The sequence below is a fragment of the Miniopterus natalensis genome, chromosome 4 (genome assembly GCF_054644295.1).
Source record: "Miniopterus natalensis isolate mMinNat1 chromosome 4, mMinNat1.hap1, whole genome shotgun sequence".
In the NCBI taxonomy this organism is placed as follows: Eukaryota; Metazoa; Chordata; class Mammalia; order Chiroptera; family Miniopteridae; genus Miniopterus; species Miniopterus natalensis.
This window is the reverse complement of record NC_142084.1, coordinates 47,632,272-47,651,944: the sequence shown is the minus strand read 5'-3', so window position 1 is coordinate 47,651,944 and position 19,673 is coordinate 47,632,272. Positions and strand designations below refer to the sequence as shown.

At 43.4% G+C, this 19,673-nt stretch overlaps 1 protein-coding gene across 1 annotated transcript in view; it reads right to left on the bottom strand.

Moving 5' to 3' along the window:
* Window positions 1–850: 850 nt before the first annotated feature.
* The window catches only part of MARCHF1 (membrane associated ring-CH-type finger 1), a 232,887-nt gene continuing 214,064 nt past the window's right edge, over window positions 851–19,673 (bottom strand). The window contains 2 exon segments of the mRNA XM_087816521.1: window positions 851–1,525; window positions 8,754–8,901. Of these exon segments, the coding sequence (XP_087672647.1) occupies window positions 1,227–1,525; window positions 8,754–8,901 (447 nt within the window). The 3' untranslated portion in view covers window positions 851–1,226.

Sequence of the window (19,673 nt, the reverse complement as noted above, 5' to 3'; positions counted from 1 at the left end):
CTTTGAATGAATCAGAGGCTTCGTCTCCAATTTTAGGGCTGTGCTAGCCAATATGGTTAATTCGAATTGAGATATGCTATAAGGATAAAACACATACTGCATTTTGAAGACTTGGTTTGTAAAAGAAGATGTAAACAATTTCAGTAATTTTTTTATTGATTTGAGAGAGAGAAACATCGATTTGCTGTTCGACTTATTATTTATGCATTCACTGATTGATTCTTGTATGTGCCTCGACCAGGTTTCAAACCCACAGCCTTGTCATATTGGGACGATGCTCTAATCAACTGAGCTACCCAGCCAGGGTCAGTAATTTTTAATATTAATAATATGTTGCAATAACTTGAATATATAGTGTTAAATAAAATACATTTATCAAAATTAATTTCACCTATTTATTTTAAAATTTTCCAATGGGGCTCCTAGAAAAATTTTAAATTTACATATGTGGCCTGCATTAGTAGCTCACATTATATTTCCGTTAGACTTCACTGTTTTAGAGGGTGCAGATTAAATATGATAGTTAATTTCAACTTCCGTGGGTATTTAACAGCCAAATAACACCTCCCCCCTCCAGAAATCTCTGAAAATCTTTTGTTCATGATTTAAATATAATTCCAAGTATTACTATCTTCAATAATGCTTACTGCACCTGTTTTAAAAACACCATCTGTCAAAACAACTGGACTGCACTCTAGCCGTATAGAATTCTGCTCTCTGTCGAGGTGAGAGGATCAAAGATGCGCCCCCCGAGTCTGCTTCTGATGTGCCTGAGGCCTAATGCGGACAGTTCCAAGCCTAAAACCCACTGTTATTTCCAGGCGAGACGGTTAACATTTCCAGGCCTTAGATGAAACACACATTTCAGCTGAAGTCTGTATGCTTAACCCCTCCCCTGCTACCATGAAGATCCTGTGTCCCTGTCGTCTGATGAGGAATGTTTGCCTAAAAGTCTTCCTTGCTCAGGTGGCTCTGGCGGTTTCAGAAATGAACTCTTCAGCTCACTCTTCACATGTCCCTGTCCCACCGCAGACTCTGCTTCACCGGATCCTGGTCGGTCGCCGCCTTTTCCTCCTTCCTTTTTGTGCCAAGTAAGGGAAGATGAGTCAGCAGGAGAAAGGGGAGGAGACAAAGAGAGTAACTCGGGATCGCTTCTGTCATTTGCAGTGGCCGAGGGCTGGAAGGATGTTCTCCGGGGAAGAGACTCCCCCACCGGGCTGCCCCCGTCACACGGGTATCCCTTCCGGAGGGCTGTCCTCTGCGGGCAGCAGCGAATTTGTACCCGCAGGTAACACCGGCACTACCACCGCGTCCTTGGTGTCCGTGTTGATGTTGCACGAGAAGCTCTTCTCCTGTTTTTTGGCAGTGTCTGGGCAGTTCTGCACAAAGATCACCCGGTTGTAGGCCTTCAACCTGCGCCACAGCTGGACGTAGGCTTTACACTGTACGTACATGAAGACCAGGCCTCCCGTGAAGCCGATGGCCACCACAACCAGTTTTGTCCAAAATGGCCATTCAAGGACACCTTTGAAATAAAAACAAAAAAAAAAAAAAACAAACAGAATGTTATCACCATGTTGTTATCAATGGATTTGGTAATTTTTTTTTTTTTCTCTCTGACTCCTTCTAGCAACCTTGCCAGCCTGCTAAATTTTGTGGGTAAGGAATAGATTGCTACATAAATGCAAAATTATGTGGAGAAGAATGATAACCTGAATTGCTTAATTGCTTTCAAATATTCCAAAGCTGTTGTTAAAATTGTATAGGAAAAAATTCTTTTACCTACCACTCTAACGAGCTCTCACGTTTCTCCACCTGCTATCAAGTACTACCTGGGATGATCAGAAACTACATTAGACTTTGGATACTTCGACATTTATTCCTTGTAGCTAAATCTTTAAGGGAGAACAGTAAGCATATTGAGTGAAAGAATCAGAATTTAAAATCCTTTTAACAAGGTAAAGTAACAGGGAGATGTGTGAGATGGTACATACTTTAGTTACTGAGAACCACTACTTCCCCCCCCCCAATATGGCCAAAATAGTATCATCTAAACATGTTATCGATGTAAGCATATTAATATGTTTATTATACAGCAAAAGATAACTAATACATCCCTTAAAAGTGGAGGCAATACTAGTACTTACCTCATGGGGTTTTTAGTGTGGATTAAGTGAATGAATAGTTCTTGACATACAGAAAGTGCTATAAGAATGTAACTTGTTGCTATCTGAGTGATTTAAATGCACGTCTTTGGCTCAATCGGTTGTAGATTAAGAGCACAGCTTTCATGGGTGCCTATATTAACTTTTAAACTTCACTGGGCTTCAATCATTGCCAACCTGGACACTAGGCAATGAAAACCAGGAGTCCTGGGAAGGAGAAAGTCCGGTTCCCTGCCAGTCAAGCCCCTAGCATTTCGTCAGCACTACACCCCCTCACCCTGTGCCCCTGGGCAGCTCTTGCAATTCTAATTCCCTTCATGGGAAAAGCTCAGAAATCTCACCAAAGGTTAACTACAATGTTCCGAAATGCTTAAGTGGCAACTCTATGTATTGTGTTTGTTAGGAGACACTTAGGCCCAACCTTCAGGCCACAAGGACAATGGCTTGTAAGCTGGGATGTACCCACCAGCCCCTCAGGCTCATTGACTTTCCAGCGATATTGTTTCTCTGAAAATCCATTTCATTGGTAAGGGACTAGGGTCCCCATCCCTCTCCACTGGAGACACATGCTGAGCCACCTGTACGCCTTGCTTCTCTGTTTTCTCTTTGAGGTCCCACTGGGTAAACCACAAGCTCCCAGGTGGGTGTTTACAATATAGCTGCGGAGGAGGCAAATCACTTATTACTCATCTTTAAAACAGGGACCTCCAAGGTCTCTTCCAGCTCTTAAAGTCCGGTTCTTTCAGTATTCTGCATATCTTATAGCCGGTCCTGTGACGGGGGCACCTGGAGTGGGTCTAAAAAGCCTTTCGACATCTCCAAACTGCAGAGGAGAACTTGCCTCATTTCCCAGCAGCAGGAACAATGCAGACTTAGAAAAAGCATCTCATTGTTAAGTTGGAACCTCTTTGGCTGGGTGCTTAGGTGATGCAGTTACCAAATGTGTTTGTATATTGGTGAGTGTGAGTGGTAGGGCTGGGAGGTGGTTTTCTTCTTTGCTTTTATCCTGGTTGCTTCTCTCTAGTTGGTGTCATATTTTAAAAAAAAAAAAAAAAAAGGAAGGAGGGAGGGAGGGAGGGAGGGAGGGAGGGAGGGAGGAAGGAAGGAGGGAAGGAAGGAAGGAAGGAAGGAAGGAAGGAAGGAAGGAAGGAAGGAAGGAAGGAAGGAAGGAAGGAAGGAAGGAACTGTTTCACGTATTTACAACCTTTTCCTTGACTTGTATCACTGGCAATACAGTGAGTAAACAGGTATGATATATGTGCCCTATTGTATAAACATAATGTTTCAATAGATCTGAGGTAAGGTCAGGTTCATGATGTCTTTGCAACATGAATCATAAAAAGAACCTTTAGAGGTTAGGGTTAGTTTTACAAATGAGGACACTGAGCTTCAGCGTGATTAATCATTTTGCTCATGAAAACTAGCCAGTGACCAAGGTGGAACTAGAACCCTGGCCTCTGACAACCAGCCCAAATCAGTGCTTATCACATTTGGATTCTTAACAATAACAGCAGATGCCATTCATTTAAAAAGGAATAGTTTAAACAATAATGCTGAAAAAATAGTATATGGATGGCAGAGATGTGATCTTCAACATTCTCTAAACAGATGTTCAGAGCCACAGCTCTTATCTGCTGGACTCAGCCACAGCCGGCAACAATATTGGAGCCTCTATCAATACCAGGCGCTCTCTAAATAACGAACCATGGCCCTGCCCTGGAAATATGCAGAGGTTCAAAGGGAGTCAGGCGAGGGAAAAGAAATCAATTGGTTATGCTAGTCTTTTATGGTGTGTACATTTAGATAATTCTGGGGCAACATTAAATCTGTACTTACAGTCTCTTTAATAGATAGTATAAAACTATTGTTTTTTCTTGGTCTGTGTTTTGTTTTCAACACACAAATAGTATACTGGAGCATTCTTCTAGAATATGTAAAGATAAGGTACAAAGAGCAATTGTCCTCTCAAATTAGGGTTGGCAACCTGGGTAATTCAGGATGCTAAAGTTTCAAGTACCATGTATTTCATATTTTTTACTCTGCACAGGTGACAGAGAGAAAGAGAGAGGTGAGAGCTGTCGGGGGCATCGTGCATATTTAATCGGAAAGAACAACCGTTTGAAAACAAGAAGGTTTTTGTTTAGTGTTTTTCCCTGCAGGATTGTAATTACAGTTCAAAAGATCTTGCTGTTTTATATTCAACCTCAATTCTGGTTGAGGAAGGACAATTTGTTCCTCTTGAAACACTTTTGAAGGTTTCTAAGATGGATGGAAAATATGTTGACTTTGAAACGATGCAGCGCTTTTTCGAAAACTTCACAAGTAAATACAGGGTCGGCACTCACAGTCCCAATGCCAAAGGAAGATTAAAATAATAACAAGGCATACAGTTGACCTCACCACCCGTACTTTGGGAAGGCAGGTTTTAAATGCAATTTAAACATAAGTACGCAGGGTACCGTTTACAAAAATCACTACGGCTTCCATTCGAAAGTACATGAGTTAGGAGTTGTCTCCCTGGCAAGTGGCTTTGAAGAAATAGCCATGGGCACTGCTTCTTGATAAATATCTTCTTTATTCCAAAGCTCTGAACGCCAAAGATAAGTCATCTCCTTTTCACTTGCTTTTAAGAAACTGAAAATAATTTTTTAAAGTATACGGCCAAGCCCGGCTGGGTGTGGCTCAGCGGTTAAGCGTCGGCCTAGGATCCAGGTGATCAGGGTTCGATTCCCGGTCAGGGCACATGCCCGGTTGTGGGCTTGACCAATGACTCTCTCCTCATTGATGTTTCTGTCTCTCTCTCTCCCTCTCCTTTCCTCTCTCTGAAATCAATAAAGATATATTTAAAAAAAAAAAAAAAGTATACGGCCAAAAGTTGACCCTTGACTAAGGGATCTGAGCAAGCCCACGAGGAGACTGTTTTCTCAAATCTTCCAAACACCCAGAATTGAGAAAGGAGAAATTTTTTTTAAAGTAAATATTAAGTAAAAGATGAAGTAAATATTAAGTAAAAATGAAGTAAAAGAAAAACTAAGGATGGGAAAGCTTGGGTATTAGGCATTCACACTTCACTGTTGCCTCTATGACACTGACTGGGCCAGCAGGACCCTGGCACAGCCCTCAGCACCAGGGATGTGCGGGTGGGCAGGACCTGGGGCTGGGCCAGCTCTGCGCTCAGAGGCCACCGGTGAGGGAGACAGTTAAATGAGCCACTCCAATAGTGTGTCCTGGTGGGGCAGAGCTCCTCGGCCTGGGTGCACAATAGAGTCACGCAAGGGATCATAAAATCTCAACCTCTGGGGATAAGACTCAGGTGCTGTAGTGGCACAGAAACTCCCCCAGTTATGCAATCAAGGTGGAGTAAAGGGCCGGGGAGGGGGTAAGCGCAGGATGCTGCGGGCACACCTGCTTCTCCACATTTTGGGCCATTACAGCCACTTGGCTTCTTAACTGCTAATTGCTGGGCTGCAGCCTCAGAATTTCTGACTCATGGGTCTGGGGTGGAGAGAGGCCCAAATCTGCATGTCTCTCATGAGTGCCCAGGAGATGCTCATGCTCTCGGTCCAGGGACCACATTTTGAGAACCACTGTTCTGGTAACAGTGATTCTAGTTGGGGAAGCTGAATTAGGCTTCCCGGAGGGAATGAAGTTTTAGGTGAACTGCAGGCTGAGTGGGGCTAGGGAGCGGAGCGAGTGGGTGAGTATTTAAGTGTGTGGGGGCGGACACGAGAAGCTGGGAGGAAATGTTTCATGTAGAGGGCAGAGCTGAACAAGGGTCAGAAGTAGATTTGGGGAGCTGACAAATGTTCAGCATAATTGGCTACAGCTAAGTCATGGGGGGGCACAGGGACCCATTAAAGAGTCTGGGGTATATTTTGCCCATGAACACAGACTATAGGGTGGTTAAGGCCTGGGGCGGGGCGGGGACCTGGTGAGGGAGTCAGGGGGGAGGGAAAGGGGGGATCATCTGTAATACTCTCAACAGTAAAGATAAAAACATTAATTAAAAAAAGAATAACAGCTAATTAGGGATAGGATATGATCAGATTTGTATTTTGTAAGTTTGCTGGGAGCACATTATTGAACCTGGGCTGGAAAGGGAAAGCTAGAGAAAGCCTAGTTAGGAAGCTATTGCAGTTTTCAAGCAAATGACAGGATAGTTTGCACAGGGATGGTGGCAGCGGGGAAGGACAGGGGACAGATTCCAGAGGCCTCGGAGGCAGAACGCACGAAACTTGGCGACTGACTGAAGGTGGAAGAGGCAGAGGGAGGAGATGAGGAATGGAAGCCCGGCCGGATTTGTTTGCTGGGCGTGAGGATGCCTTTCCCGGGTGTCAGAGTGAGAAGCGGCAGAGGATGAGCTTGGACACACTGAGCTTGGTGCCCGGGAGGCCTTTAAACAGAAACATTCTACAGAAGGTAGGCGGGTGCAGGATGGGGGTTCAGTACGAGCTGGGGATACATTTGGAAGGTTATCAGCGTAGAAATAAATGACAACTGGAGACATAAGGATCTCCCGAGGGGGCCAGGGAATGCGCGGGCAGAGTGGGTAAGTGGGAGGAGGCATGGCGTCATGGGATTCTGGGGCACTGGAGAGATTCTGGAGGCTGAAGGGGAGACTGTCAAGTTCACTGTAGGATAAATGATCACTATCCACTCACACGTCTCAGGAGAGGCACTGAGGAAATGAATGTAAGAGAGGGGTCTGACCCGACACGGGATTGCTTCTTGTCACGTCTAGGAGGGGCGCCCCAGCTGCTCCTGCACACCTGGCTAGCGGGGCGCAGGAAGAGCCCGCAGGCTCGTGGAGCTGGACAGCTCAGGGTGCCCGCTGGGAGAGGCACGGCTACCCTGGGCAGACATGATTCTCCAAGTTAGACATTTACAAACATTGCCTCTGGCTATCGTGCCTGCCCTTGACTGCTAGGATTGTATGTTGGGTATAGGAAGGTGGGGTGTGTGGAAGGCCCTTTGTTCTTCCGTACATACACAAGGCAGTGTTTCTGGCACATTTTTTGTGACTTGGGTTGGGCCAGAGCCTGTAAATACAGGGGGCACAGATTTTTTTTAAAGGTCCTACCTTCTAGGAAATTATTTAATAAAGACCTAATAGACATTTTTAAATCCAGCATCTCAGGAACAATGCATAATGTAGCTGTAAACAATGTAGTTTGATATAAATTGTATAAAAATGAGTTAAGACAGCCAAAAACCAAACCAAACCTCACCTGTGTTTCTAGCCACAGTGCTCTCATTCTCTTTCAGATGAGACCAGCGGGATCTGTAACGCCATCCCCATCCCCCCCCCCCCCCCAAACCATATCCAAGCGCATGTAGCAAGTCCTCACAGTTTTACTGGCCCAGGTCCCCTCTGGTCCTAGAAAGCAGGAGGGCGCATGCTGGCTCGCTGCTGCCACCAGGAGGGAAAGTGTGAGAAGGCAACGCTTCTCCCTTCTGCAGGCATGAAACCAAATAGAGAAGTAGCAAAGCTTTCCCGTTTTATTTTTATTTTTTAAATACGTTTTCATTGATTTTAGAGAAAGGAAGGGAGAGAGATAGAAACATCAACGATGAAAGAATCATCGATCAGCTGCCTCCTGCATGCCCCCTGCTGGGGATCGAGCTCCAAATCCCGGCATGTGCCTTGACTGGGAATCGAACAGTGACCTCCAGGTTCATGGGTCAACACTCAACCACTGAGCCACACTGGCCTGGCAAAGCTTTCCCTTTTTAAATTCTTTTCTTTTTTCCTTCTTTTCCTCACTTCCTCTCATTTTTTTTCTTTCACTTTGCTCTTTTTTTGTTGTTGAGGGAAGTGAATAAACATTTTCATACACTGCAAACATACAGCGTTACCATCTGAACGATGTCTCCTTTCAAATTCACCAGGGGTTTAATTTTGTGTTCCCCCATACTGAGCAAGGAAGAGGGGAATATTTCCCACTATTTTACCAGCTATGATTGAGGATATATTGTAAGGCTCTTAGAGCCTAATGAGACACAGAGCTGGGTGCCTTCAGAAGTTAAGATAATCTCTTTTAAACAACCTATCTGTTTTTAACGTTAGAATATGCCTTAATGCTTTTTAAACATCCTGCTTTGCAGACTTGACAATCGAACCCAGTATGTTTAAAATGTCAAACCGTAGTGCTAATCCACTCTCACACATGATGTGGTGTTCATTAGCGAGCAATCACATTCCCCACTAGAGGATCATCTTAATGATGCTCTGAAAGAAGCAACGACTAGGGTGAATGAAATAAAATGTAGAACAACCTTCCATTTTTGCAAGTGTTTGCCTTTGCACAGCAGGAAGAACCTGGTTTTTATTCAGCTCCTGCGAAGCCTGGAGTGTATTTCTGCCCACGAAGGTTTACATGGACTTCATTCATCTCACATCTCGGCTTGGGACCCCATATACCTGAGGCTTTTCAGCCGGAGCATAATTGGAGAAGACTCAGTTTCCAGAACTGGTTTTTGCTAGTGTATCTTATGTGAAGATCTAAACTGGGGAAATGGTTTCCCCACCCAGCTCTGGTGTTGGCATAGAATCCAAGAGAGACAAAAGGAAAAGGGATGTGCTCTTACCATTGTCATTTCCTTGCCGGATCTCCTCCGCTGTCCGGTCTATTAATACGTACAAGGACCAGACCACACAGGTGATGGCGATGACGTGGAAGGTGACAGAGCAGAAGATTTTCCTCCTCTCACTCGTGGTCATCTGTAGTTTCTCCCACTGCAATCATAAACAAATCGCACAAAACTGAATTTCTAACTAGGAAATTTGGCCCCCCATTTATATCCCATGCAAAGGCCAGGAATGGAGGGAAAACATTAAGTGTTTGCCATGGGAGAGGGCACCAATATTCAAATAAGTCTTCATGTGTAGAAAGATTTGAAATCATAACCTGTGGCATTATAGATTACTCGAATAATACTAAAATGAAAACGATACTTTCCTGTTCTCCAAATGAATTAAATCGAGCCATTTCTGTTTTGCTGGCCTGGCCTATAGTTCCCTTGTCCGTAACATGAATGGGATAGGTGTAATATTGTACAATTTTTAGAAAACATTTCCTTTCAGGTTTCGGCAGCTCACTTCTTTGTGGTACTAGGTTATAAGTAGTGATAAGTAATCTCTTCTTGGATGAACACATAACCTGATACAGTGTTGCATTTTTCAATGTATAAATCTAACAAAATATTTGAATGGCTGGATATCTGGGAGAAGCCAACATGGGTTCCCAAGTCTTCTTCCAGGAAACACCAATTTTATTACCTGAGCAATATGAGACCACCAGCCGAGGCCCCTGTTTAGATTTGCTGCTCCCACTATCACAATGGCTGTCCCTCAGGCACCCTCCACCCGGGAGCGGAGGAGGGCCGTGGTTGTGAGAGTCCCCATGAAGGTTTATGTGAGGGCATGTGTCCATGATTAACTTTGAAGAAGTCGACTCTCCGATGAAATTGCAATGCTCGCACTACTAGAGTATCACTTCATTTCTGTGCTAGGAACGGCGTCTTTATTTTTCTTCACATTCTTTCTATAGAAAAACCTAATCACTATGATGTTATTAGAGGTGGCTTCATGTGCTAAGCTTTCAATAACTGGTGATTCTTTGTATCCTTTACTTACAATGCTCTTGTTAAAGCAAAATCTTTAGAACTTCAAAGACCCCACCTCACCCCACCCCACCCCACCCCCACATAAAATTCCATGCACCACTCAATTGAAAACAAGAGGGCCACTCATTGTGCATATAAAGCCTGGCTCTGAGGCAGGCGTGAGGTCCTTTAATCTCTCTGGGCCCGCTGGCCTCATGGCAAGAAGCAGGCTGTGGCCGGGGCTGCGGCAGGGCGCTTTGGGGAGAGGATGCCACCCGTTGCTTCTTTTATTAACAGACTAGTAATTCTCCCAGGGTCGCCTCGTGCCCAGCGAGAAGCTGCTTTCCAACCTTCCTTGGCAGCGGTGGACGCTGGCTGCCTTCCAACAATGAGGCACGAGCGGCCGTCTACTGCAATAGCGAGTTTTTACCGTCCGGATTTTTCATCAAACTACATTTTACATAGTGGTCCCAGGAATTGATGGAGAGATCTTGGTCACGGGGCTAGGAGAAAACCACACGCGTCAATGTAGAACCTATTTGTAACGAACCGATATTGAATTGAGGATATTTTAGGATGTGTATCTTGGCTTTTATCAAAACTTCCCATATCTGTGAAAGCCTGATTTTTAAAATTTTATTTTGTTATAGATTTATTGTAATGTTAACCTGAATATTCTGTTTCATTATAGAAGAGGTTATCATTTGGCGATAGCATTTTGTGATTTAATAACTATTTCTTGAATTACTCAATATTCAATATGACCAAACACAGTGCAGGACGGCACCCAAAAGCAGTTTGACACGTTCCGATTTTCTAAATGTACCGAGTGGATGGGAATGCCGTCAGGAACTAGATATGCCTGTCAAATCAACCCTCAATTGTAAAACCGGTTTCAGGAAAAAAACCCTTAAAAATTGGATCTTCTTAAATCTGAGGAGCATTTTGCTGCAGTGGCTGAAACACATTCTTCCAAATTAATGAGCCTCAAATAGAAAAATATCAGGGGGGGCTGACAAGGATGGACCAAGTCAAGTAAAAACTCCTAGCTCCAGACAATAGAAATGCTGAAGTTGTCCTTTCCTGATCTCAGGTATATTTTAAAAAGCAAAGTGTAAAGGGACCATCTGACTTTCCTGCTCTCTCACGGGGACTCTCCAGGAACTCAGTGGCCAGCGCACAGGGAAATGTGGAGCCACGGCGCCCTCTCCTGCACAATCACATCACCGCATGTAATCGTCAGCACCAGGCAGGGCCAGAAATCAATGTACAGTAAAACCTCCATATAAAGGACTAACTCGGGCGAGGGGATGTCCTTTAAAGCCCAAAGTCCATTAGATAATAAAGTAGGTGTTCAGAATGCATATGTTAAAAAATTGACAAATTAGTTAACCTGTTTTTACTTATGAAGACATGTTTGTGTAATTAAAATTAAGTATGTATGAAAAGCTTAATTTCACAGAAAAGTTTTCTATATGTCTTACAGTAATTTTAAATCTGAATAGGTCTAGAAACGCCTGCATTCACCAGTGACTAAGAGTAAACAAACGCACATGGCTGGGCATGGCTTAGCGCACATCAGGACACAGGCCGCCCAGGTTAAAACTGCTGCAGAAAGTCACGCCACGGGCAAGACAGCCAATTACCGTGCCTGATGTGGTGTGGCCATGTGCTAATCTTTCGGCTGATCATTCCCCAAACATTATCAGTGGTGACTCTTGGATTTAAATATGTAGACCCCAGTTGTAGTAGATATGTAATATTTATTTATGTTGGTGAAATGACAAGTGTTTTTTCCAACATATGGCCTATTTGCTAAAATTTGTTAAAAATAACAGTGAATTAGTAACAAAAAAATAACCTGTTAATTTAGTTATAAGCAAATATTGGTTAAAAGCATTTTAAAATTAACAGGGTGTTAATTTTCTCATATGACACATGGACCGGAAATTTTGTCTGTTAAATCTGTGGTCTGTTAAACTGAGGTCTCCAAAATCAAGGCTTTCCTGTGTTTTATGAAATGTTCATCCATATCCTTGCATTTTCAGGTTGACATACAAAGTGTGACCACGTTTTACAAGCCTTCACAGTGAGGAATGGATCGAGAAGGCGAGGACAGACATTTTATGTAACAAAGCTGACATGAAAAGGCTGTAGTTTAATATTTGGGACGCTGACATTCAATACCAGTTCACAAAAGATTTTGTGATAGGCGAGTGATAATGCGCACATAAGCATTTGTGGTCTCCTGCCTGGATTTATAAAATACTGTGCGCTTATGCCACGTGACCAAGTGTGTAATATTTACCCTGTGACCCCTCTAGAGGCGGGTGTTTGAGAGAGAGCCTTGGCGGCAGGCCGTCAGCATCACCTGACCCTTGTGAGAGATGCAAATTCTCACGCTGCGCTTTGCAGTGGCGCTCTGCTGGCTCCGCCGGGAGCTGATGCAGCACAGCTCTCTGCCAAGGCGGCGACCTTTTCATCCTGCCACTACAGGGCGCCAGGCCACTGCCTTCCTATGTAGGACCTTCCTTCCTTCCTTCCTTCCTTCCTTCCTTCCTTCCTTCCTTCCTTCCTTCCTTCCTTCCTTCCTTCCTCCCTCCCTCCCTCCCTCCCTCCCTCCCTCCCTCCTTCCTTCCATATATTTTTATTGATTTCAGGGAGAGCAAGGGAGAGGGAGAGAGAAATATCAATAATGAAAGTCATTGATGGGCTGCCTCCTGCACGCCCCCTGCTGGGGATAGAGCCCGCAACCCCAGGCATGTGCCCCGAATTGAATGGAGATCTCCTGGTCAATGCTCAACTGTTGAGCCACGCCAGCTGGGCTATGTAGGATATTTCTGAGTCAAGTATCTGCCCTCAAGTCCCTGTGTTTTAAGATGACATATGCCCCTCCAAGTGGTCTCAATGAAGCTGGTGGATATGCTAAAACTGACCCGTGGGGGAAGGCCACGCACTCCAGCACATCACCCAGCTTTCCACAATCCTTCACACTGCCAGCTCCCCTACCTGCCTCCATCAGTCAAGTTCTCTTTTATGGCTTCACAATGGGTCATAAGCTAAGGTGGGAAAAGCCAGCTTCACAAAATCTTATCTCCTTCTACATAGGTGGTCTCGGACCTTGCTTTAGGCTTTCTACTTGCTGGTCTGTATTGTTCTGGGCCTTTGGTCCCTTGCAGAAACCCCTCAACAGCAGGAAGAATTAAAGAGAATTTTGTTACTCATTTAGAAATATGCTACAGGTAGTTACAGAATAGTTGCAGAGATGTAAATTAGAGTATAGGGTATATAATCAATAATATCGTAATAACTAAGTATGGGGCCAGGTGGGTACTTGAAATATGAGGAGGACCACTCTGTAAAGTACATGATTGTCTAACCACTATGCTATACATATGAAACTAATACAGGATACTATTGAATGTAAACTGTTATTGGAAAAAAAAATATGCTACCATATATTTCTGAAAAGATTTCCACACTGTCGTATAAATTGATGCAAACATTATTTCTGTGAAATTTCCCATTTTCTCTAGCTAAATCAAGTGGTACAGGTCTTCTAATTTAAATTACTTGTATTCATCTTCTGTCCTGAAATATAAATTCGAAAATACTATCTAATGCTTTTTAAATCTTTGTACCGATGAAGAGTAAAGGCAGTTTATTTGCACAATATCAAAACACACGAGATAGGGACTGCTTCACTACGTCCATTTTTCTTTCTTCCTTGACATTTCCACTGCATTTTCCACCTTTGTTAACAACAAGAACCAGAAGTCAGCAAATCTACGTAGCGCTAGAGCCAACAATTACCACTAGGTGGCGCCAAAGCCCAAACTATTGCTAATTCAAGAATCCTTGGGGGTCTTTTTTGTTGCTTTTTAAAATGTACAACCGGACCCAGGAGCTCCCAGGCAGCCAGCTGTGCAGCCTCCTCCTGGTCATTTCATCAGCCCAGCATAAATGCAAAACCACATTTTAACTGTTTAAAATTTTCTGACCCTCCCTGCTTATCATTATTATGGTGGAATTTTAGTGCATATAAGTCACAATAATAACCAGACAGCAAGTCTAAAGTTTATTTCAGCCCGGCTGGGCGTGGCTCAGCAGTAGAGCATCGACCTAGGATCCAGGAGATCACGGTTCAATTCCCGGTCAGGGCACGTGCAGGGGTTGCAGGCTCGATTCCCCAGTGGGGGGCATGCAGGAGGCAGCCACTCAATGACTCTCTCATCATTGATGTTTCTCTCTCTCTCTCTCTCTCTCCTTCCTCTCTCTGAAATCAATAAAGACATATTTAGAAAAATAATATAAAGTTTATTTCATTATCTGCATGGTTAAGTAAGACATACTGTGTTAGGGGATAGCAAGTAAACCCTGCAAAGTTGGGGCTTACAAAGTTGGTGAAGTTTCCAGAGGCCCCATTGCGCTGGGGCAGTGGTTTTTAAAAAGTGTTCCCCAGAAGCAGAAGCATCAACTTGGGGCTTGTTAGTGTTAATGAAACGAGTCCACTGGGCTGAGGTGGTGCTAATACCCAGGCGGCCTACAGCTTACATAAGCAAACAAAATCTGAGCCTGTGTCCTGGCTGGGTAGCTGAGCTGGTCAGAGCGTCACCCTGGATTTGTCAAGGTTGCAGGTTTGATCCACATCGGGATACATACAAGAATGAACCAATGAATGTATAAACGAGTGAAACAACAAACCGATGTTTCTCTCTCTCGCTCTCTCTTCCTTTCTTTCTAAAAATCAATAATAATAAACAAAAGCTAAGCCTGTAAATGCCTGGAGGTTCGGAAGTCGAAACCTAAGGAGAACCAATCACAAACAGCCAACTAGGCTTTATGCTGTAGGCAATCAAATAATTTCCTTGCTTTGCTTCTGCACTTTCTCTGTAAGTCTTTCCCCTGGCTCCTGTGGCTGGAGCACTCCTAACCACGTCCAGTTTGGTACTGATTCCAATCAATTTTTGCTCAAATAAACTCTTAAAAAATTTTAATATGCCTTAGTTTGTCTTTTAACATTAGAAATGCAATAATTTTGGGTCTCACATCAGACTTACTGAATCAGAAACTGGTGGTGGGGCCCTGCAGTTTGTGTTTTATTTGTCTTATTTATTTTTAGAGAGAGATGAAAGGAGAGGGAGAAGGAGAGAGAAACACCAATGTGAGAGTAAAACATGGATCAGCTGCCTCCTGTATGACCCCTACCAGGGATTGAGTCCACAACCTGGGTGTGTGCCCTGGCCAGGAATCGAACTCGCAACATTTTGGTGCACCGGACAATGCCCAACCAACTGAGCACCACCAGCCAGGGCTGCAGTTTGTGTTTTAATTAGCCCACAGGTGATCCTAATGCAAGCTGAATTTTGAGAATCACCTGCCTAATAAATGACACCTGGCAGAGTCGTGTGGTGACTTTAATGGAGTCTGTATCAGAAGTAGCATTTGTCAATCCCTGACAAAAAATCATCAGTAGTCCAGGAAAGGAAAATCAACAAACCAGTTTGATTACCTGGCCACAATCAACCTGTAATATTTCAGGTTGAGTAAAGAATCACAAAATCAGTGAATTTGTTTGGAGTTAGCTCATTAATCACTAAAACAAACTGTTTCATTTTTTAATTCCACTTTCCAAATTAGTGTTTATGTCTATAAAAACCTATTAAAATCCAGTTTTACTGGTTATAATTTCAAATAGTTTGAGAGAAAACCAAACAACAGAGTTTAAACATTTATAAGTAGTAATTCTTAAGACCTTAATGAATCCCAAGTTCATAAATATGGTAAACAATTTCCAGCTTAGAAATGGATTAAAGAACCCTGGGGGAAAATGTGACCTCTTCAGACTTTTAAACATTGGCTACAATCTGATGATAGGTAGGAAACAAGAAAGCCAGGCTGAGATGTAGATGGTGGGCAGTTCCATGATTAGTTAAGGTGTTTACCGGGGGTAAAAAATCAGAAATTGTACATGATGCAAACTTGTCTCGCAACAGAATTACTAATAGCCATGTACCTGGATCCCCTGGCTTTCTCTTTGTTTTCCATCGCCGTTTACCCCCCCATCCCCTCTTCCCCCACCCCCTGCAATCACCACACTGTTGCTCGTGTCCATGAGTTGTTTCTCTTTTTCCTTTTGCTCAGTCCCTCCATGCCCCCGACCTGGCCCCAGAACAGTCCCCTCCACGGCTGTCAGCCTGCTCTCTGTCTACGAGTCTGTCTCTGTGTTGCTTGTTAGTTCAGTTTGTTCATTAGATTCCACATCTGAGTGAAGTCATGTGGTGCTTGTCTTTCTCTGACTGTCTTGTTTCACTTAGCATAATGTTCTCCAGGTCCATCCATGTGCTCACAAAGGGTAACATTTTCTTCTTTTGTACGGCCAAGTAATATTCTACTGTGTGACTGTCCCACAGCTTTTTTACCCGCTCACCTACTGATGGGCACTTGGGCTGCTTCCAAATCTCAGCTATTGTAAATAACGCTGCCATGAACCTAGGGGTGCATATATTCTTTCAAATGAGTGTGTTGGTTTTTTTACGATAAATTCCCAGAAGTGGAATTGATGAGTCATAAGGCAGTTCCATTTTTAATTTTTTGAGGAACCTTATACTGTTCTTCATAGTGGCTGCACCAATCTGCGTTCCCACCAACAACAGTGCCCAAGGGTCCCTTTTTCCACATCCTTGCCAAGGCTTGTTTGTTGATTTACTGATGATAGCCATTCTGACAGGCGTGAGGCTTTGTTACTAAGAGCCCAAACCTCAAGTGTTATATATATAAATGCTCTGTGAGCCTACTGGTTACCTCCTGCAAAAATCTTTTTCCCTAAAGTTTTCTCTTCCACCAATAATAATTATTTAACGTCTTTCCTGCATGGTCTGATGGGAAGGGATGTCATATTCCTGGCTGAATGCAGCTGCTCTGTTTCTCTTGATAACAGGACAAGAGGAAGCGGTCTGCACTGCAGCAGGGTTAGGACCTACGTCCCAACAGATTTTGAGCTGGAACAGTGAGGACTGGACCATGGGCCAGGATGAATCTTTGAAGTCTCCATAAATACAGGATTAACCATTACCACCTGGGACCGTTTGAGCGGGGGTTGACTTAGAGTTGGGAAGCTGTCATCGATACCCAGGTGAGGATAAAAGATAGCAGTGTAATTGGCAGTCTTACTGAGAAATGGTTTCTAAATTTTCCACAAAGAGGAGCATACTTGGGAACCTGAAGTCAACGGCTGCATCTTGCCACCACTCAGTTTGTCTCCGGTGGCACCCAGAGACGCTGGTAATGGGCACCACCTGAACATGGAGGGGAATGATGATAATTATTCCGTTCTGGGAGTCCTTTATGCTTAAAAGTAGTTTTCAGCCTTGGCTGTCTAACAGAATCCTCCGGGGAGCTAGTTTCCAATGCAGCCTCCCTACCCCCCCGCCTGGCTGAATCCACCACTTGAGGAATCAACCGTGCAGTCTCACAGAGCACTCTGTCTGTAATCCCAGGCGTACTTGTTAAAAATGAGGGCTCTGGGTTCAAATATTGACTCAGCCACTATGTGCTGTGTGACCTTGGGTGAGTTACAGCAGCTACTTTACAGGGTCAAGTTTAGGAGAGTTAATGAGTGTAAGTGCAGAACAGTATCAGGCACTTATGAAGAATTCAATAAATGATTATCATAACTGGGAGCCTGCATCCAATTAGACTCGATTCTCTTTATCTTCATGTTGATACATCACTGGAGGATAGGTTGGGATTTGTTCATGCAGAACTAAGGCAGCCAAAGTCCCCCAGTCACCATCGACTTTCCAAGTATGAATAAACTTTTCTGAATAATGAATCTCAGAGTAGGGAAACACTATCTGTTTTTGTTAACTATTTGTACAAAGAAGGGTAAGTGGATGAGTTACTGTGCATATACTAGGTAAGTTCATTTAAAAGACTGAACAATTATAACTTTTTTTTGGTCAGGATTGAAAAAATATATAACAGGTTACAATATATGCCCCAGTAAGTTTTCATTCTTTTTGTCTGGAAATTTAATTCGAAATGTTATGTTAAGACTTCCTAAGGAAATACTGTTTTGGGTGACAGTTTTACGAAAGCTTAAAAAGGGACTCAAACATCCCAGATCAACAAAGTATTAATGTATGTGGGTTATACCTACGTCTTCTCTAAGTAACACAGCGCATGAGAGGCGGCCTGATGGAAAAGGTCCAGAAACATGCCCCAGGCTCCTCTATCCAGCTATCTTAGTGACTGCAAAACCCAAGGAGCTCCTGAGAATAGATAAGTAAAAGAAATGGCTCTTTTTCCTCAAAGCTAATTAACTTGGGTTTCTATAGATGAAGACTTGATGTTTGTTTTTTTTCCAAAACAATTTTTTGAGGCCAAGTGATTATAGTGCTTTACAGAGAGCTCACATCACTGTATTTATAAAAGTACTTGGAAAAGTCCGGTTGAGTAGAAAAGTAGAGGAGTTAAGAGAGGGCAAATTCAACTTATAACAAAAATCCAAGCATTATTTTAAAGCTTTAAAAATAGGTGCACTTCTTTAAAGAAATAGTAAAAATATATTGTGTTGAAATGCTCGTTTACAATGGGAGCACTCAGTTGCTAAGAACTGTGGCCAAAAGAACATAGAAGATGCTGCAAAAAAGCAGGAGGAGGGGAGACATGTGGGGAGAAGCAGAGGGTCAGGGTGGTGGGTGAGGAAGAAGCACAGTATGACAATCGAGTCAAACAGGCAAAAAGTGACAGGCTCAGAAAGGCCCTGGGGCACGGTGACTGGGGTCAGGCAGACCAAGTTAGAGCCCGGGCAGGAAATCTTACCTGTCTTAGGGCAGGTCACCTACATCCTTAAGCTCTAGTTTTCTCATTGGTAAAACTGGGGTAATGACACTATCCCTTGCACAGGGTTGTGGTCAGAATTATACGAGATAATATCCATCAACAGTTAGCTCATAGCAAGCCTTCGAGTAGACCAGGAGGAGCCCCTAACTGGTTTATGAAACAAAGTCTTATATAGTTCGTTCGGTTCACAGATGTTTTATTAGACCCAGAGGGGGCTTTAAAAATTATAATTATTTTTGAATTCCTTGAAATGGAACAAACTCAGTTTGCCTTAGTCCCACCACTCTCTTTGCCCACTTTTTTCATTTATATCACCTGCTGGGTACATGTGAGCGGCTGAATTTGTGACCCTTGAATTATTAGCATCGATAAGCAGCATTTTTCAGAGATGGAAGCCAGGATGTGTGGAACTGACATCCAAAGCTTTGGGGATCTTGAAAGGAGCTGTGGGTCTGCCTGGCCGGTGTGGCCCAGGGGTGGGGCACCCATTCCCGGTCAGGGCGCACGTCCGGGTGGGGACTCGATCCCTAGCGGGAGACAGCTGATCAGTGACTCTCATCATTGATGTTTCTATTTTTTTCTCCCTCTCTTTTCCTCTCTCTGAAATCAATAAAGATATATGTTTTTAAAAAGAAAGAAAGAAAGGAGAGAGAGAACGAATGAACAAGAGAGAGAGAGAGAGAGAGAGAGAAAGAAAGAGAAAGAAAGAAAGAAAGAAAGAAAGAAAGAAAGAAAGAAAGAAAGAAAGAAAGAAAGAAAGAAAGAAAGAAAGAAAGAAAGAAAGAAAGAAAGAAAGAAAGAAAGAAAGAAAGAAAGAAAGAAAGAAAGAAAGAAAGAAAGAAAGAAAGAAAGAAAGAAAGAAAGAAAGCAAGCAAGCTGTGGATCTTAGAAGTCAACATGTAGAGGTGTCAGAAGGGCCACCAGGTACCAAAAGGTGCCCAGACGGGAGCAATTAGGAAGATCTAAGTTATTGTTACTGATGTGCTGGAAACTGTTAGGTGAGAATATCAAGCTTACAGATATAAATACTCTAAAAAATACTGTGGCCAGTAAATT